The 17,820-nt window shown below is 42.0% G+C and overlaps 1 protein-coding gene across 4 annotated transcripts in view; it reads left to right on the plus strand.

Moving 5' to 3' along the window:
- Positions 1–17,820, plus strand: part of efr3a (EFR3 homolog A) — a 103,739-nt gene that overhangs the window by 80,160 nt on the left and 5,759 nt on the right. For all 4 annotated transcript variants that reach the window (XM_080779221.1, XM_080779220.1, XM_080779219.1 and 1 more), the window contains 9 exons: positions 602–653; positions 2,295–2,467; positions 3,859–3,934; positions 5,899–6,060; positions 6,599–6,730; positions 9,523–9,590; positions 10,616–10,743; positions 14,780–14,865; positions 15,433–15,481. In XM_080779221.1, coding sequence (XP_080635347.1) covers positions 602–653; positions 2,295–2,467; positions 3,859–3,934; positions 5,899–6,060; positions 6,599–6,730; positions 9,523–9,590; positions 10,616–10,743; positions 14,780–14,865; positions 15,433–15,481 — 926 coding nt within the window. The remainder of the gene's footprint in view (positions 1–601; positions 654–2,294; positions 2,468–3,858; positions 3,935–5,898; positions 6,061–6,598; positions 6,731–9,522; positions 9,591–10,615; positions 10,744–14,779; positions 14,866–15,432; positions 15,482–17,820) is intronic.

Here is a 17,820-nt window from a genome sequence, read left to right on the forward strand (position 1 = left end):
CTCCACGCACGCAACTCAACCGTAACATCACTCACCACCACCTCTTGTTAAATTGAGACTCCTAAGGGACCACTCGGGTGGTCAACCCAAGCCACAACAATCGGCATATCAGCAAATAAGTTTACATTCACCGAATATACCGTATGAAGATGTATTTGTTTCCCTAAGGTGAAATGATTACAACAAAAACAAAATGCATAAATATGCTCCTCTCCTCTCCTCATCTCCATTCTAACAGTATTCCTCATGTATGTTTCAGACAACACATTCTAACAGTATTTCTCATGTATGTTTCAGACAACACATTCTAACAGTATTCCTCATGTACGTTTCAGACAACACATTCTAACAGTATTCCTCATGTATGTTTCAGACAACACATTATAACAGTATTCCTCATGTATGTTTCAGACAACACATTCTAACAGTATTCCTCATTTATGTTTCAGACAACACATTATAACAGTATTTCTCATGTATGTTTCAGACAACACATTCTAACATTATTCCTCATGTATGTTTCAGACAACACATTATAACAGTATTTCTCATGTATGTTTCAGACAACACATTCTAACAGTATTTATCATGTATGTTTCAGACAAGACGGCACCAAGCGCATCCAGAGCATGCTGCTCAGCTCTCTCATAATGGTGAGTCTGTTCTTATCTCTGTTTCCATTAGTGCTGTCTGCAGTCTGCCTCCGGCCTGCAGATCGCACTGTGTGATTGTGTCAGACTGGAGCAGCCGTGCGAAGATGGATGGATTAGGTTCAGTGACTGAGTTGATGATGCACAGATGTTAAGCTAGATATACTGCCCACCTCCCCCTCCCTCTCCTCTCCTATCCTCTCTCTCTCGCTCTCTCTCTGACAGATTGTCACAAGAATGCACAGGTGGCAAAACCAACCAATGTGACAGAAATAACGCATGCACGTGTACACAGTAACACACACACACACACACACACGCACACAGTACCCCGTAGCATCTGCGTGCAATGTGATTGACACTCCAGACGGAGTTCATTATTCAGTCAATCTCTCCTCTGACAAAAGACACATTTCAGAGAGCATTTGTGCGTGTGTGCATGTGTGCGTGCGTGCGCGCTCTGTAGAGTCCAGGTCCAGGATAACTTCCTCTAAAGCATTATTTGTACTTGGTTTCCGGCCTATGTTATACACTGCAAATAGCCGATCTTTTCATTCTCACATCACAAAGATTGTGATATTGTAGATCAACTATGCCTGGTGTATAAATCAGGCATAACCTTGTTGTTGTTGGACAGAAACCTCTCATCTCCACATTTTAACTTTTGTGGGGGTTTTTCTTTTCACCCCTAAATCAACGCCTTGATCACACTTGATCATACTAGCGTCACATAAAAGCATCAAAAGTAGCAAATCTGCAAGCTCGAGCTTGTGGATCTGCTACTTTTGCTATTACAGTGTTGGTCATTCTATTTCGGTTTCCACTCAACAGTGACGATATTTAAAGTTATTTGCATTGGTCAAAGAAGCAATCCCAATGGTCTCTGACATTTCATAAAAGCAAACAACAGCATCAAGGCCAAGGCAAAATACATTGTAGTCTACTAAATCAACTGTAGCTTTAGTCGACTAAAATCTTATATTTAGTCAACTAAAACTAGACTTACATTTAGTGTTAGTCAATATTATAAGATTTTAGTTCATTTAGTCATTTCAGGTGACTAAAACTAAATGAAAATGTATTCAAAAGACTATGGGCCCTATTTTGTGTGTCTTAAGACCTGGAGGTGTGGCCAATTCTGTTTGGCCACTCAAAATACCTAAACAGCGTTGGCCATGCCTCCAGGTCTTAAGTTAAGTCATAAGACCTGGTACTTAAATGAATTAAGCACACGCAAAATAGGGCCCTATGACTAAAACTAAATCAAAATTTGCTGTCAACACTGCTGCAAAGACCATAGGTTTGGAATGAGAATAACCCAAACATCATGAGTCTACATATTGTGCTAATTGTTTTGGAAACACAGTGCTAGTGTGGGGGGGACTCCTTTCACACCATTCGTGAAGCAGTGTGAAACCGAATGAAATGAGTGTGATAATATTGTCGCACTGTTTTAATTTGTGATTACAAGTGTGAGTTTAACGGCATGTTAAATGTCGTGAAATGTTTTCTCTCTTTACTCCGTGCACGCATGTAAAAGTTCAAGACGTACATCAGATTTTTTTGGGGAGAGAGCAAAAACAAAACAAAAAACAACGTACTTGATTCAATGTCCTCTCTGTGTCCCGTTGACCGTCCCTTCAGGTGACGTCAGGCTTCAAGTCTAAGACGATGGCTGGATCGCTGCCCTCTCTCTTCCTGGACCCGCTGTTCTCCATCTCTCTCATGGAGGACAGTGAGCTGAGACAGTTGGTCCTCGAGATCCTGCTCAACATCATCGACCGCCACGACAACCGTGCCAAGCTGCGCGGCATCAGGTACCATAACGTTATGTCGCAGACGAAACGCTTTCATATATGGCTTCATAGACTTGTTTCATCCATCAGAGTTGGATTCCATGTGTATTTTCAGACATAGCCTTTGGCTCTGCTCTTGGTCTGTTGCTGTTGGGCATTGACGGAAATGAAAGCCTGGGTACCGAGGCTAGTTGGGCAGAAACTTATTTTCATCATATTTTTACTTTTTGTGGGTTTCCTTTTGGTAATTTAATGCCCTATCACACTACTACAGCGTCACAAAAAGGTTGCAACATAGTAGATCTGCAGTTTTGGACACATGAGGTTTCCACTCGACAGCAACAAAATGCACCTGCATAAAATTAATTTAAAATCATTCACTGTTTCTTTTGTGTTGCCTAATGTCTGGCCAGATCCATCCCAGAATTCAATGCATGTCATTTGCATTTTAATGACTCCCTTTTGTCTGAGCTAGAAGCAGACAGAGCTGTGATGTAACAGCTTCCTGGGTTTCGTTTTTTTTTAATCATACATCATCACATTGAATTTGTAATGCAATCTCAAATCGTATTCACATATGAAAAAACATATAAACATATATATTTTGAATTAAAATCTAATTAAATGCAAGACATAGAAAAACAAGAATGACACGTGTATCATTAACTGCCAGGTGAAACAAGCGCTATCCGTTGTGCATCATTTTTTGTCATGAACGTGTATGTTTCTCTGTCACAACCTCTCGGTTGTTGGTTTCGTTTGTTTCTGACGTTCTTTTGTTGGTTCAATCACTGTGTTTTGGTATGCCTTCCCTGTAGCTCCAGACAGTTAGCTCATAACATTAGCCGCTGTTGTCAGTGGCTCGCTTCATGCTGCGGCGTGCAGAGACTTCCACGCAGCGTTTCAGAGTATGGGGTCAGAACGTTTCAGAGTATGGGGTCAGAGTCGGGCAGCCAATCATGACTAGGTCGCGGCAAAGTCGCTAAAGCCAACAGCATCGAATATAGGCCAGGCTTCACCTGGCATTTTGCTATAAAGGAGTGTTTTTTAGATTTTAGTCTATTTTAAAAAGTGTCTGTAGACCAGTGGTCAATGAGTGGGTTCCACTCCAGCAAAAGTAGTTAACGTAGCTAGCATCACGATCAGTTTACAATTGATCCCTTTATACTTTCAGACACAAAGTGTACTTGGCTACAAGCACACTTGGTGCTGTGCTGCGAGCTTGTACATGTGCTATTTTTTCTTCACGACTTGAGTTAGTTCCATTATCCAAGCCAGAGAGCAAATAATCATTGCTCTGAAAATGCATGCGGCCCACCCATCTGACCACTCAACACGGCAGCCTTTTGTGGTCCAGGTTGAGAACCACTGTCTTTAACTGTGTGTTAATGTAACATTGCGTTTGGTTGCAGAGTCATTGCCAACGTCGCCGCGCTGAAGATCAAGAGAGAGAAGATCTCCAAGCAGGACGTTGCCTTCATGAAGAAGGTACACCTAACGACACGCAGATTTAGCCATTTCAAACCCACTGTTTCCCAAACAGTTTGGGTGGCGGGCCCATTTGTATGGGTCACACGAGTACATATCCCTTATTTGTTATTTCAGAAAGAAATACCCACAATTCACTTTTTAATAAAAAAGTAAAACGAAATAATTATAATTTCATGAAAAAGAAGAAATTCCCTAAATAGAAAAAAATATATATATAGGTTTCAAGACATATTGATAGCAGATCTACAAGCTCACAATGCACCGCATGCGATGTGTTGTACATCCGCTATTTTCACTATAGTGTGTGTCCTGGGAGACTCTTTTGGGTCTAATAAGTTGGGGAACCACTGCACTAGACACAGTGTAACAGGTATGGAAATAGGACTTTGTTCTGCAAGAAACGTAATGTATGCGTCTGCACCTCCCCTGTCCTCCAGCTTGACCCGGAAATCACATCCCAATTGTTAATTTGATTTTGGCGGAGCTGTGAGCGATGAGTAAGTGAATAAAGTAAGCCATGTGGCCCCAACCTATCGCCTGTCTCTGCAGTGTGAGGCAGCTTGAAGTACAGCCTTGAAGTACAGCCCCTGGACATGACGCTAGCATGTCACAGAGACTTACCCCCCTTGATGCTGAGTGTCATTGGTAAATGACCTGGCCCCGGGGGATCCCAGCGCAATGCAGACATTCTAACCACGAGGCAATGGAGCTGAGTGATGAGCGATGAATGAAACACTTTACAAATGAGATAGTTTCATAACATTTATTTGATAAACAGCTTATGATGTGCGCACAACCTGTTTCCACCAGGACGTCTCCCCCCCCCCACCGCCTTTACACATCACATACACTTCAAAATCGTCGCGCAGTGCAACGCGTCCATAAGAGTGTCAGACACATCGCGTAGGATAGACCGCAACAACCCCTCCCCCACCCTCGCCCGCTCGCTTGCCGCTTAACTCTCGCCTCCTTATCTCGTTAGAGGGCCCGGGGAGCAGGTGAACCCGCCAGTGTTCAAGCCTATCTCCCGGTCCTCGGCAGAGCGGATTAATGGAGGTCTAATTGCATTAATTATCGCTGAAAGGACCTCATCAGCATGTGAAATGCCTTCACTTTCTATTAGACATCCGTGAATACGCCAGGAGAAAAGCCACAGACAGACAGACACGTCCGCCCTGTTGCACTTTGCTCGCTTTTTTTTTCACAGAATTCATAATGAATGGGTTTCTTTATAGTCCGCTGGAAGAATGTTTCCTCATAAAATATGTCATGTCTCATATCGTCGATTTCAGGTGGAAAGCTTGTATGTCCAAAACGTTACTTTACCGGGAAATGGAGGAAAAGAAAACAGCTACCGTGAGCTTATGGCAGAGGTGTAAACAAATCAATCTGCTAAATTATATATATATTAGCTGCCATTTAAATGCTTGCAGCTCTTCCTGCAAGTTTTATGTCGGGTTCATTCATGCTGCTGTGAAGTAAATTAGTTTCCACATGTCACCAACATACTGTAAAGTGGTTATGCTTGCATGTTTTCTTTTGCTTTCGCCTTTTTTTCTTTTTTATTGATAGAGGGATAGATCGGGATCGGGGGTCGAACCAGCGGCACATTGCCAGACTGGATTACCAGCCAAGATGCCCAGACAGCTACGCCAGCTGCCCGGGCCTATGCTTGCATGTTTAATGCCATCTAACCGTGTTATCTCTTCTAATAAGAACCACCCAAAACCTCTACTGTTTGAACGAACATTTGTGGAATGCCTTTATTTATTTTTGATCCTCCACATGCTGTGGACATATACTGTATGCTGAGATTAATTGTACAGTTTGTGTTCTGTAGACTTTTTTAATGCTTCATGATGTGTTTTTATATCTAAAGGACTCTCTTTGAAAAGTGCTGCATGAATACATTTACTTACTTACGGTAGTTACTCTCTCCTCTCCCCTCCTCTCCCGTGCAGCATGGACAGCAGATATATCGTCACATCTTCCTGGGTGTTAAGGAGGAGGACAACGTCCACAAGAACTTTGAGCTTCTCTTCACCACACTGGCGGTCCTGACCATCGAGCTGGCCAACGAGGACGTGGTGGTCGACCTCATCCGGCTCACCATCGCGCTCCAGGTCTGACCTGGATTCACACTTTGTTGCACAATATTGAGCCCTTGAGCAAGGCACTGAACCCCCAACTGCTCCAGTGGAGCTGCTTAGTGGCCAACAGTATAAGACTGTGGTTGTACTGGTCAGCTCCCAGGTTTTAATGTGTGTGTGTCTGTCTGTGTGTCTCTATGTGCAGGGCGTTGCTGAAAATGAGCACTTGTGCTCAGCTACTACCCTGGCAAAATAAATGATAAAAATAAAAAAGCAGGGTGTCTGCACATTTCTAAAGAGACAATAAGGCTTTTGAGATTTTTTTAAAGTAGCCTAATCAACTACACTATGAAAACATTTGGTCAAACATTTCTGTTTTACCAGAATGGAACATAGCCTTCATTAGTATCATCGGTAAGACCTGTGAAGGACGTTGGGTCGGGGCCCAAATTCTTTCCAAAATGGCGTGTGTGAGCCTAAAGTCTATTAATTAACCACTTAAGTTAAGTTGATTGATTAAAATGATTTGTTCGATTAATTGTTGAGTCCGTGCTGTGATTGGTGGATGCAGGAGATGGTGCTGGTGAACGAGGAGAACCTGTCCATGGTGATTCGTTGTGGCATTATGGCGCTGGTCGCTGCGTACCTCAACTTCCTGAGTCAGATGATCGCCAACCCTCCCTTCTGTCAGCACGTCAGCAAGGTACGCTACTCGTTACTGTACTTTCACATTTAATTTAGGTTTCTATACATATGCACCGCGGATTGATTTTATTATCTTGTCATTGTTTATCACTAACCAATTTCCTCTAAAGGGTATCTAGATAAGAAATAACAAAAAAGAACGTGCTATATCCACAGAGCTTTAAAAAAAATGATGTAATAATGTTGTCGAGACGTTGTGACGACCCTCTCCTACCCTGCCTAACATGGCCGCTGCTAGGGCTGATTGGCAGGGTGGAGTTGGATCGTCAGTGAGATTGGACCACACCTGAGTCTGGTGTGTCCCACGCCTATATAAGTGTCAATCTGCCGTCACTCCTGAGTCTTTTCTCCTCTCTATTGGTTTGTTTGTTTGTGTTCCTTGGTTTACACCTTACAACATATTCCCACTGCACATACACTTGCACACATGCACTGCTTACACATTGATGATCATTCATATTTACTGACATCTTATACTTGTGATTTAGTTAGTTAACCTTTAAATAAATATATTTTCATACACTTTTAACTGTGCCTGTGTCTCCCTTTTGTTGCAATCATGAGTCAGATTGTAACATGGGGTCTTGCCTAAGTTGGTAGGACAAAATGGATTCCTAGAATGTTTGAAAATTGGTTGTTAGCACTTTGGTTTGGTCATCTTTCAGTCCAGGAATTTGGGCCTTGCAAGGGTAGTGTTCTCCAGTGGTGAGTACCAGTACTACCTGTTAAGTGCTAAAATAATGGGAGGTACAGATGCAGTTTAGATATATTCAGTGTGTAACTGGTTTGGTTATTGGTTGATATTCTAATTTTCATGAATAGGGAGGGGTGATTTTGATACGTGCTTGTCTCCCTGGTGGTGCAAGGAAGTGTGGAGCTTTTCCCTGATGGGTTAAAGAAATGGGGCCTCGATAGGTGGACTCATTTGTTTATTATTTTTGCTAAACTGTTATTTTTGTGTGTCTTCCGTGCACATCCATGGCTTTGAGACGGTTGCCATTTCATGGTTGCCCAATCTACCCATCGGGCTCAAGTGCATAAATACCTCCCTAGTAGGACACATGAAGACTAGGGTGAGTTATCTAGGTGGGGGAAAGCTCTGTCTGTTTTTGAGTCTTTATCCTTGTATCCACCAGGGAGGGAGCATTTTGCAATGGTTGCTACAGTACCTGTATCAGTATGGGGAGGAAGTTTTTCTTATGGTGAATTAAGAACCTGAACTTCCCTTTGTTTTATCTTGTTTTGTTTGTTTTTTGCATTGGCTCAAGTAGTTTGGACAGGTAAATTGAGTTGTTCTGAAATTACTGTTTGTGTGAAGGACATGTAGGGCTCTCAGGAGTTGAGGGTTTGTGAGGGAGTATCATAGAACATGTAAAATGGTCAAAGACTTAATACATGGTACCGAGTTGCAGTTCATTGGGCTCACATTTGGATTTCAGTGTCGTCTGAAGTCATTTGGGATTGGGTGCTTATGGTGTGGTGTTTGTCTCCTGGGCCTTGAGAGCAAGGAGGACACCTGTAATGCCTGAGGTCTGGTCTAGCGTCATAGTTGACGTTTTGGTGATGTCCATGTACTGATTGTGTGGTCATTGTTTTGGTTTCTCTGAACTTAGCACGGGATTTGGCCTGTGAAAGCTTGGAGACTGGTTGGCTACGGTACGGTACCGGTTTGGTTTCTCTGTAGGATGGTATGGGATTTGGCCTGTGCACTCTCAGAGACAATTTGTCAGCTCTCACATTGTCCTTAGATTGTCCTTTCACAGTACATTTCAGAACTAAAGTACTAAATATCTCTGGTGTTCTTCCCATACTAGCTGGGTCAATCCTGTTCTCTTAAAGTGCTTCTCGACTCAGTCTGAGTTGCTGAGGTTGTGGTTGAGCTGGAGTGGATGGGGAGTCAACAGTAACTTCTTAATTGAGTACATTTTGGTTGGTTTGATCTAGTGTTCTAGTTGGTTTTCAGTGACCCTAGCCCCCTTTTTGAAACTTGCTCCTTGCCACTCGCCCTACACACTTCCACTTGGTTTGAGCATAGATATATAAATCATAGAGATGGCACTGGATGGTCTCTATTATTTATATACATGCTCAAACCGAGTGGAAGTGTGTAGGGCGAGTAGCGAGGAGCTAGTTTAAAAAAGGGCCTGGGGTCCCTGTTTTATGGGGGGGGGGGGGGGGGGTGCCTTCACTCCTGAGTCTTTTCTCCTCTCTACTGGTTTGTTTGTTTGTGTTCCTTGGTTTACACCTTACAACATTCCCACTGCACATACACTCACACACATGTGCACTGCTTACACACTGATGATCATTCATATTTACTGACATGTTATACTTTTTTAGTTAGTTGACCTTTAAATAAACATATACTTGTACACTTAACCCATTCTGACCGGGCACCCATTTTGGTGTTAGCATCATGTTATGCTTTACCTATTGAAAAATAGCAGATCTACAAGCTCATATCGCGCCACCGAGTGGCGCGATATGAGCTTGTAGGTCTGCTATTTTTGAAAAATTCGAAGAACGACTGACATTTTTAGAATCTGATCTCAGGTCAGAATGGGTTAATCAGACCAGTGTGTGTCCAGTGGAAACCTCGTATGAATCTGATCTCAGGTCAGAATGGGTTAACTGTGCCTGTGTCTCCCTTTTGTTGCAATCATGAGTCAGATTGTAACTCCAGAATTATTATTGTGTATCTCTAAGCCTTATTCTGATGTATACGTGAGTGGTTGGATAGCAAGGTGTAATGGAGACTGGGTAGACTGACTCGTTGTCTCCCCCCTGCAGGTGATCGAGCTGAGGACCATGGATGCTCCTTACCTTCTACCCGAACACATCTTCAGAGACAAGTGTCAGTAAGTACCTACAATTCCAAGTGCTTGTCAGGGTGGGGGTTCCCCAGTTCAAATAGGATTTGTCAAGTCGTCATGCTCCTAATCATGGGATGCACGGATTGAAGCTTGAATTGTCGCAATGTTGCTTGCTCTGGGTGGATCTTTGTTGGTTGTAAAGTGTCTTGAGACAACTTGTTGTGATTTGACACTATAATAAAATTGAATTGAATTGAATTGAATTGAATTGAATGCTGCGCAGCTGTTTATGTATAACTCTATGTGCGAAGCACGTCTCTGTCTGAGTTTGCAGCAGCCATAGCCTGCTCCAACGTGTGGTGCGTGGCCCCGACAGGAGCGGCTTGGAGCAGAGGGCGGTCCTTGCCCCGAAGCCACTCTGATGCACGGGAATCGCGACAGTTTTTCACTAACCATTGAATAATCACCCCCTCACGATTGTACCTCCATATCATGAAAATCCGCCTGAAAATAGTTCCATCGTTTGTGTTTGACCGCCAAAACATGGGGAACAGAGCTCAATGGATGCGGCCATTACGCACCATAGTCTTTACATTGTGCCTCGATTACCCAGAAGCCCTGAGAATGGAGCGTCAGTGTTTTTCTTTCCGGTCATGTGATCCAAACGCATGGCGTCACCAGGTTGTCCGACGGAAACCCTGTAGGCTTCAAAGTTATCAAAACACGGCAAATAAATCATATAAAGCAAAAGTCGGGAATAGCGTGTTCCGCAGGGAGAGACAATGGGGAAAACATTTGGAATAGAGGGTATGCGCATGCATAAAGTAAATGGCAAAATTGAGTGCCAAAGTGAGTTTAACATTGTTTAACATCGTTTAATGCAATCAAATAGGACTTCTCTGTTTGGATGTATGTACTGTCAAGGCCAGAAAGTAGTTTTCTGCCACTCAGTAGGTGTTCCCGCATAACTTCCAGGTATGATGATGATGATGTCACGTCCACTCTGCTCCCCACTCCACTCCTCTCATATCCTCTGATTGACATGTAATGTAATGTTGTGGTGTGTCCAGACTGCCAGACTGTCTGGACCCAGAAGACAAGATGCTGTACTTCCAGACAGCAGACCTGGCTGAGTGTCTGGCAGGGCCAGGGTACAACGCAGAACGGCTGTCTGTCCCGTACATCCCACAGGTCACAGGTAGGGGGCACTGCACTGCATCAGAAATGGAGCGTAGCAGAGGCTATCTGTGGTTCCACAGATAAAAATCCCATTATTGTTTTTCCCCCATAGAGATTTCCGAAAATATTTGTATACATTATTTTAAGCCTGGAGCCAAGCCATCCAGGCTCCATGGTGAATCATGGCCATAACACATGTAATTGTGTGTCAAAAGATATTTGGTGGAAATATAGGCTACTAAATATACTAATATATGTGGAACAACAACATTTCCGCCACTGCTATGCTCCAGTCTATATAATGTCATACTTGGTCTCCAGTGTTCTTTTCCAAGCTGTGGTGTGTTTGAGAGGGAACGCCAGACAGAGGGACACAGCCAGACTAGACAGACTGATTAGGTCTTTTCCATGCTGTGGTTTGTTGGGGAGGGAACGCCAGACAGAGGGACACAGCCAGACTATACAGACAAATTAAGCGAGCAGGCAAGGTGACTCTGTGGCGGTGATGGCAGAAAAGAGGATTCTGGCCAAGACACTAGCCATCCTGGACGATGTTAGTCACCCACTGCACACAGCACTTTATTCTCAGAAGAGCAAATTCAGTAACTGGTTTTTATCCCAGACATGCAGCACAGATAGACTTAAGAACTCCTTTATCCCAAGGGCCATTAGACTATATAATGAATCAATGGGGGCCGTGGGGGGGGGAGACGAGGAGGGAGGGGGTTAGTCAGTTAACGTATTTTCTTTGTTTTTTTGGTGTTGCACTTTTAACTCATGCCTTTTTAACTTATAGCTATTGCCTTTTTGAGTGGTGCAACCACTCCAAGGAACAGCAATGTCCGTCCTAACCTATGTGACTATGTTTAGAGTACCAGTAGGTGCAAAAGTGGCGCTGTTGTGCCAGAAACAGAGAGAGAGAGATAGTGTTGCACTGTTGCCTGCTAATTACAGAGAGAGAGAGAGAGAGAGGCAGGGGGAGAGGGGAGTTTCACCACTCGGTTCACACGGGTGTGATTTTTCTACTGCATTCTATTTACTAATGTAATGTATTTGTATATGTTCATCATGCTCTCTTTATTCTGTATGTATGTTTTGCACTGGAAACTAATTTCCAGGCCGCTGAACCATTCTTTATCAGTGTTCAGCTAACTCTGAGTGTTGCAAATGGAGCCATCCGTCTATCCATTTGGAAGCTACTGGTGGTTCCCGGACCTCAGGTTGAGAAACAGTGCCCTAACGTCATTATCATCTTCTCTCTGTCATGTATGTGTCTGACCTCAGTGCTCTACACGGTAGGAAAGATTTTCAGCCGGGTTAGAGAACATTCCAGAGGTAAAGCCAAGGAGAGAACAAATAATAACCTGTAGCAGAGCTGTCTAGAACAGTGGTTCCCAAACCCTTTAGCTCAAGACCTAGCAGAGAAATGTGATGTCTCCCCAGGACCCAAGCTAGTGAAAATAGCAGACTTACAAGCTTTTAGTTATGCTATTTTCACTATGTCTCAAACCTTTTTTCCCAACCCAGTGTTTGGCAAACAATGGTCTAGAATCTGTGACGTCTGAGTGAACCCTAGAGTAGTACTTGTGTTTGTGTAAAAAATAAATATATATACCCTATATATAAAATAGAATTGTCAGTCGTAGAATAATACGATTGTTTTACTTAAAGGATCACTTCACCCAATTTCAACCTATGTTCATATAAACGGTAAATGGTGCATTTATATAGCTCCTTTATCCTTTACCCAAGGTGCTTTACAATGAGTGTGCATTACATTGACACAGACATTCATACACAGATGACACAGACATTCATACACAGATGGCGGAGGAAACCATGCAAAACATGTTTGTCTACTCACTGTGTCTCAAAGGAGAACTGCAGACAGTTTAGAAACCTGCCTACCAGTGACATCATCGCTAAGCAGCAGTGACAAGATTACACTTGTATTATTAAGAACAATACTTGTTCCTATGCTGTTGTGTTAATTTAAAGAAATTAACACAACCTTTAAGTGGACCTTTAAGTAAAATACTTTAAGGTGTCAATACCACAATGTAGAAACACTGCTACAAGTAAAAGTTACTCATTATGGTCCATTTCACAATCATTGGAATCATTTCATAATTCATTATTATTGGATTGTAATTAGTAAAGGTGGGGCTGATGTTAATTGCCTTGTGCTTCTGGGTAGAAGTTAATGTATGTTGTCTGTGTATTAATAATCTGAATGTTCAAAGTATACTAGTTTTGTAGTCCCTGTAGCTGTGTAAGTAATAGTGGAGTAGGGATGTTGTGGCGTATGTAGAAGTGCAAAGTATTGAGAAATGGAAATACTCGAGTAATGTAAAAGTTCAAATTGTACTTTACCACTTAAACCCCATATGTTGTTGACCGGAGTGACCCCAGAGGTCTATACAAGGCTCCCTACAGGATGCTAGGGTTCAATTGGTTTAGTACAGGACTTGAGTGAATATACTTAGTTTGTTTCCATCACTGTCATCAATTAACTCCTGGCTATACATTATTTCTTATATCATAACCTCCACTGTTTACATGCTTACATGTGGGTGTTCTGGTGAGTACATGTACATGTCTAACACGTAATGAGCATGTAGACGGTTTGTATTGAACTTGCAACCCGTAACATTTTTAACCCATTCTGGGCGGGAACCCCTATTGGTATCTTACCCCCTCAGGCTGGGCACCCATATTTGGGTTCTGTACAGTATGTACAGTATTCAAAAATGTAAATTAGATAATTTAGAAAGCAGATTAAATGATGGACCTTGATATGAAAAGGGTTGAAAACCACCAATTTAGACAACTACTCATATGAAGAGAGTGAGAAATTCTTCACTTTTGCTACAATTAATGTGGCAATTATTCTTTATTTTTTCAGATGAGCTCAGGTGAACAACAACGGGGAAAAAAGCATGAAACTTAAATTGTGCACCTTTTTTGGGGAAAAAGTATGAAACTTAAATTGTGCACGTTTTGGGGGAAAAGATGCATGCAACTTAACCCATTCTGACCTGAGATCAGATTCATACGAGGTTTCCACTGGACACACACTGGTCTGATTAACCCATTCTGACCTGAGATCAGATTCTAAAAAATGTCAGTCGTTCTTCGATTAAAAAAGAAATAGCAGACCTACAAGCTCGTAGCGCGCCACTGAGTGGCGCGCTACGAGCTTGTAGGTCTGCTGTTTTTCAATAGCTAAAGCATAACATGATGCTAACACCATAATGGGTTCCCGTTCAGAATGGGTTAAAGTCGTAGTGAAATGAAAAATACTTTTTCACACTTTTAGACCACATCCGTGGTCATACTGTATGAGCATACCTAACAATGGATGCCAAAAAAATGGGTACATTTTTGTGTATTTTTATATCAAAAGTCCATCAAATCAAATTTTAATTACTTCCTGAAAACTAAAACGTACTGCTCGGTTTCAACTTAATCATGAAACTTCAAAATGAAATGCCCACCATTTCCATTTCCCTACACCTTTAAATTGTGTGCTTAAAAAAAGCATGAAACCTTTAACATAGTTGGTAAATATCATGTCTATTGGAGTGAGAGGTCAAATCCATGTCCCATTATAGCACAATTTTGGAACTAAACAGTGTACGGGGGGAAAGAAAGCACTCCCAGTAGCACTAATGGAGTGACCTACTGTAATGGAGTCGAATGTGAAGCATGCTACGCACAGCCAACGATACATACGATGCAAAGAAGAACGGTCCACTGTAATGAAGCTCAATACTGTATAAAACTACCCTTCTTCATTACCATAACATAATGACCCATGTTTCATAAAGTTACAACATGTTCCTACATGTAAGCTGTTTATTCACATTGTCCCCACGGGCTATGGGATCTGTAGTGGTAGTCGCGGTACCCCATCTCAGTAGGTCACCCCATCTCAGGTCTCCACATATAGTTCTCGGATCGACTAGTGTTTATTAAGATTAGTTGGTGAATCCAAGTGAAAACCAGATTTTGCTCTAATAAAAATCTGAATCAGTGTGTCTGTGTGTTTCCAGATGAAGATCGTCTGACCAGGAGGAAGAGCTTCGTGGACACCATCTCCTTGCAAGTGGACTTCGCACCCAACAGCCTCCCAGAGAAGGTAGGACCACAATGTGTGACCTTGACCTTACATGCAAAACGTAACATTCAACATTGTGCTGTGAATATATCGCATGGAGATGTATATAAAAATATATTCAAAATAGCTTGCTTTGAAAAAATAAAGGGAGGCTCTGCGCACTCAAATCTGTGCAAAATCGGGTTTTTGTATTATCTATTGCAAGCTTTCGGTCTATTGACCTTCTTCAGGCAATAGACCGACAGCTTGCAATAGATAATAAAAATACCCGATTGTGTACGGAGCCTCCCTTTCTTTTTTTCATATCTAAATCTTCGTGACTCCAGAATCTCACCTACAGTACAGTAAGTCTATCAGCAGATGAGCGGTGTCTTTTTCACTTTTTTGTCAAAATAGCTTGCTTTAAAATGGTGTCCTGCATAAACAGTGCTCACACATTGATAACGATTAGAAGAAAAAAAAAACTGTCCCACTTGCAGGCGGGGCTGTGACCCACAGTGTTGTGTCAGCTGCAAGCCAAGTAACTTGCAGCTCCTGCTGATATCCAGCATATTTTCTAACTGTGTTCATCCTTTCATTACGCTGTAGTCTCAACTCGCGGAGGAGATCACCTTTGAGACCCTGAAGAAAGCCATTGGTAAGATAAAGAACTACAACTCCCTTCTGCCCTGTCCCTCACAAAACAATACTTTTTACATTAAAACACTTTACGGATCATAACTGAAAGAAATATGGAATTTGAGGGAATATTTTGAAGCCTGAGGGCCCTATCTTTGCATGCCACCTTACCCCATGTGCCTAAACATTTTTAAATCTAAATAGGCCTACTGATCAAGCAACTTAAAAACTATCAGGGGTGTTCACAAAAGCCTGAGTAGACAATACAATGACCAAACCAAAAGTGAAATATCTCTTTAAGAAGAAGAAGGAAAACTGGGTGTGGGAGATAAGAAATTACGCTTTTACAGATTTTTGTGTAGGTTTTTTGTGTTGGTCTAGAATAGATATTCTCAAGCTTCTTAGTTTCGATTTAAAGCATAACTGTGTACCGTATTGTCCCGAATATAAGACCACTCTGATTATAAGACAACCCCCATTTTGCAAGACTAATTATTTGTGGAAAAACATTAAAGACAAAATATGGTTCTTTATGAAGATTTTTTTTTTTTTTAATGTTTCTATATAATCATTTTTAAATAAATAAAAATTCATATCACTTCATATCACAATAGAGTGTAAATAGAATCAACTGTAGTTTATTGGTATTTCTTATACCGGTAACAATGAGGTCTCAGGTCTCCTAATAATCCTCATAATGTTAGTACCGTAGAAACTAACATTGTTGTTGTTAGGGGGACATTAAAAAGCGTTGGACCTGTCAGTCTGGTCAGCGGCAGAGTGTGTCGAGTAGGAGAGTAGCGACACGCTTTGATCTCGCCGCAAAGCGGGTGTCTATGGGCTATAGTTCCAAACATTGCTCCTATGGCTGGAACTATCCCATTGAGATAGAATGAGCACTTCCGCATTCCATTGTTACAATGGGAGTCTAGCGCTATAGTGTCGCCACTCTCTTACTATATTACTCTGGTCAGCTGTGTTATGAAGGAGACGCTGTTATTCAGCACTGCTGTGTTGGTTGGAGTTGAATAAAGAAGGCATCATCATCGTCATCTGTTCTTTGTTTAACTTGGCCAGCTTTTGAACACCTTTGTTGGTCTGAGATGGTCGTGCCATTCCTCCATCTTGTGTGTGTTACTGGAGACAATCCATTCATAACACTGGTTTTAGGGGAAATGGTGCCATCTAATGGCTGAAGTGCGATTATAGTACGAGTGGCCTTTTCAGGCATTTTCATTGGAAAATGCCTGAGAAGCTCACTGTGTGTTCTGTTTGTTGTGGTGGAAAAAAGATAGAGGAGAGCAATAATGCCGGAGAAAAAACAATGCTTGGGTTTCTGCTAGTAGTGCACACATCATGGTCAGAACGAATCATAAGATTTTTAAATAAAGTATGTTGTACTTGTAGTAGGATGTGGCACCCACAGCTGAGCTACCGGTATGTATTTTCCACAGTATGTTCTTATCAAGCCATGGATGGGCTTATTGCTGACGTTGTTGTCACCCATACTTTGAACCCAGACTCTTCTCAGTTATATTACCCCTTTACACCGCTGCGGTGGTGAATATGTACGTGAATAACGAACTTGTACTTGTTACAGACTATTTCTACAATAGAGCATTTTATTTAAGCTTGTACTTAAGTAATACATGCTTTCATCACTGCCTGCTGCCAGCTCAGCCCGGCACAGACAAAGAACTGAGACAAAGGGAGGGATGACTCACCTTGGCTCTCGTTTGAGCTGCAAGCGTTCACACGCACTGGTCTGGGGCAGCTTTGGAGATTACATTAGCAAATAAAAGGAAAGAGTGAATCACTGCATTTCCCCGTTCAGGGTATTTTCATCTTAAGCTGTTTTTATTTATTTATTTATTCGTAATTCAAGAATCATTCTACACAGTTTATTTACAAAAGTATTGGGTCAAACTCATTCAGTAGCTCTGATTCTCTCCAAAAGAGAATCAAATAAAAAAGATAGTTTTGAATAATCCCTCTTTGTGGTGTTGTGTCACATACATCTGGTATTTGCTATCACACACATGATGGGACTGGGGTCAATTTTGAGTCCATTTGAGTGTCATTTGGGGTCGTAGTATAGCCTACTTTAATTCAGTGGTTCCTAACCTTTTGATATGCTGACATGCTGCGTTCCCTATTTATTGGCAGTTGAATGCAACTTGTCTTCACCAGAAACGCTGTCTAGCAACAGAAATCAGATAAAAATGTATTTATATAAATCCTTTATTACGCTAAACCATGTTGCGATCTTCTTCGGAGGCTCTGGGTTGACTCACATGTGGAAGAGCGCCCTCTATTGTGAACACTGAAAACATCAACACGTCAATGGCGGTGTGTGTG

This window comes from Protomyctophum bolini, assembly GCF_963924005.1.
Source record: "Protomyctophum bolini genome assembly, chromosome: 12".
In the NCBI taxonomy this organism is placed as follows: domain Eukaryota; kingdom Metazoa; phylum Chordata; class Actinopteri; order Myctophiformes; family Myctophidae; genus Protomyctophum; species Protomyctophum bolini.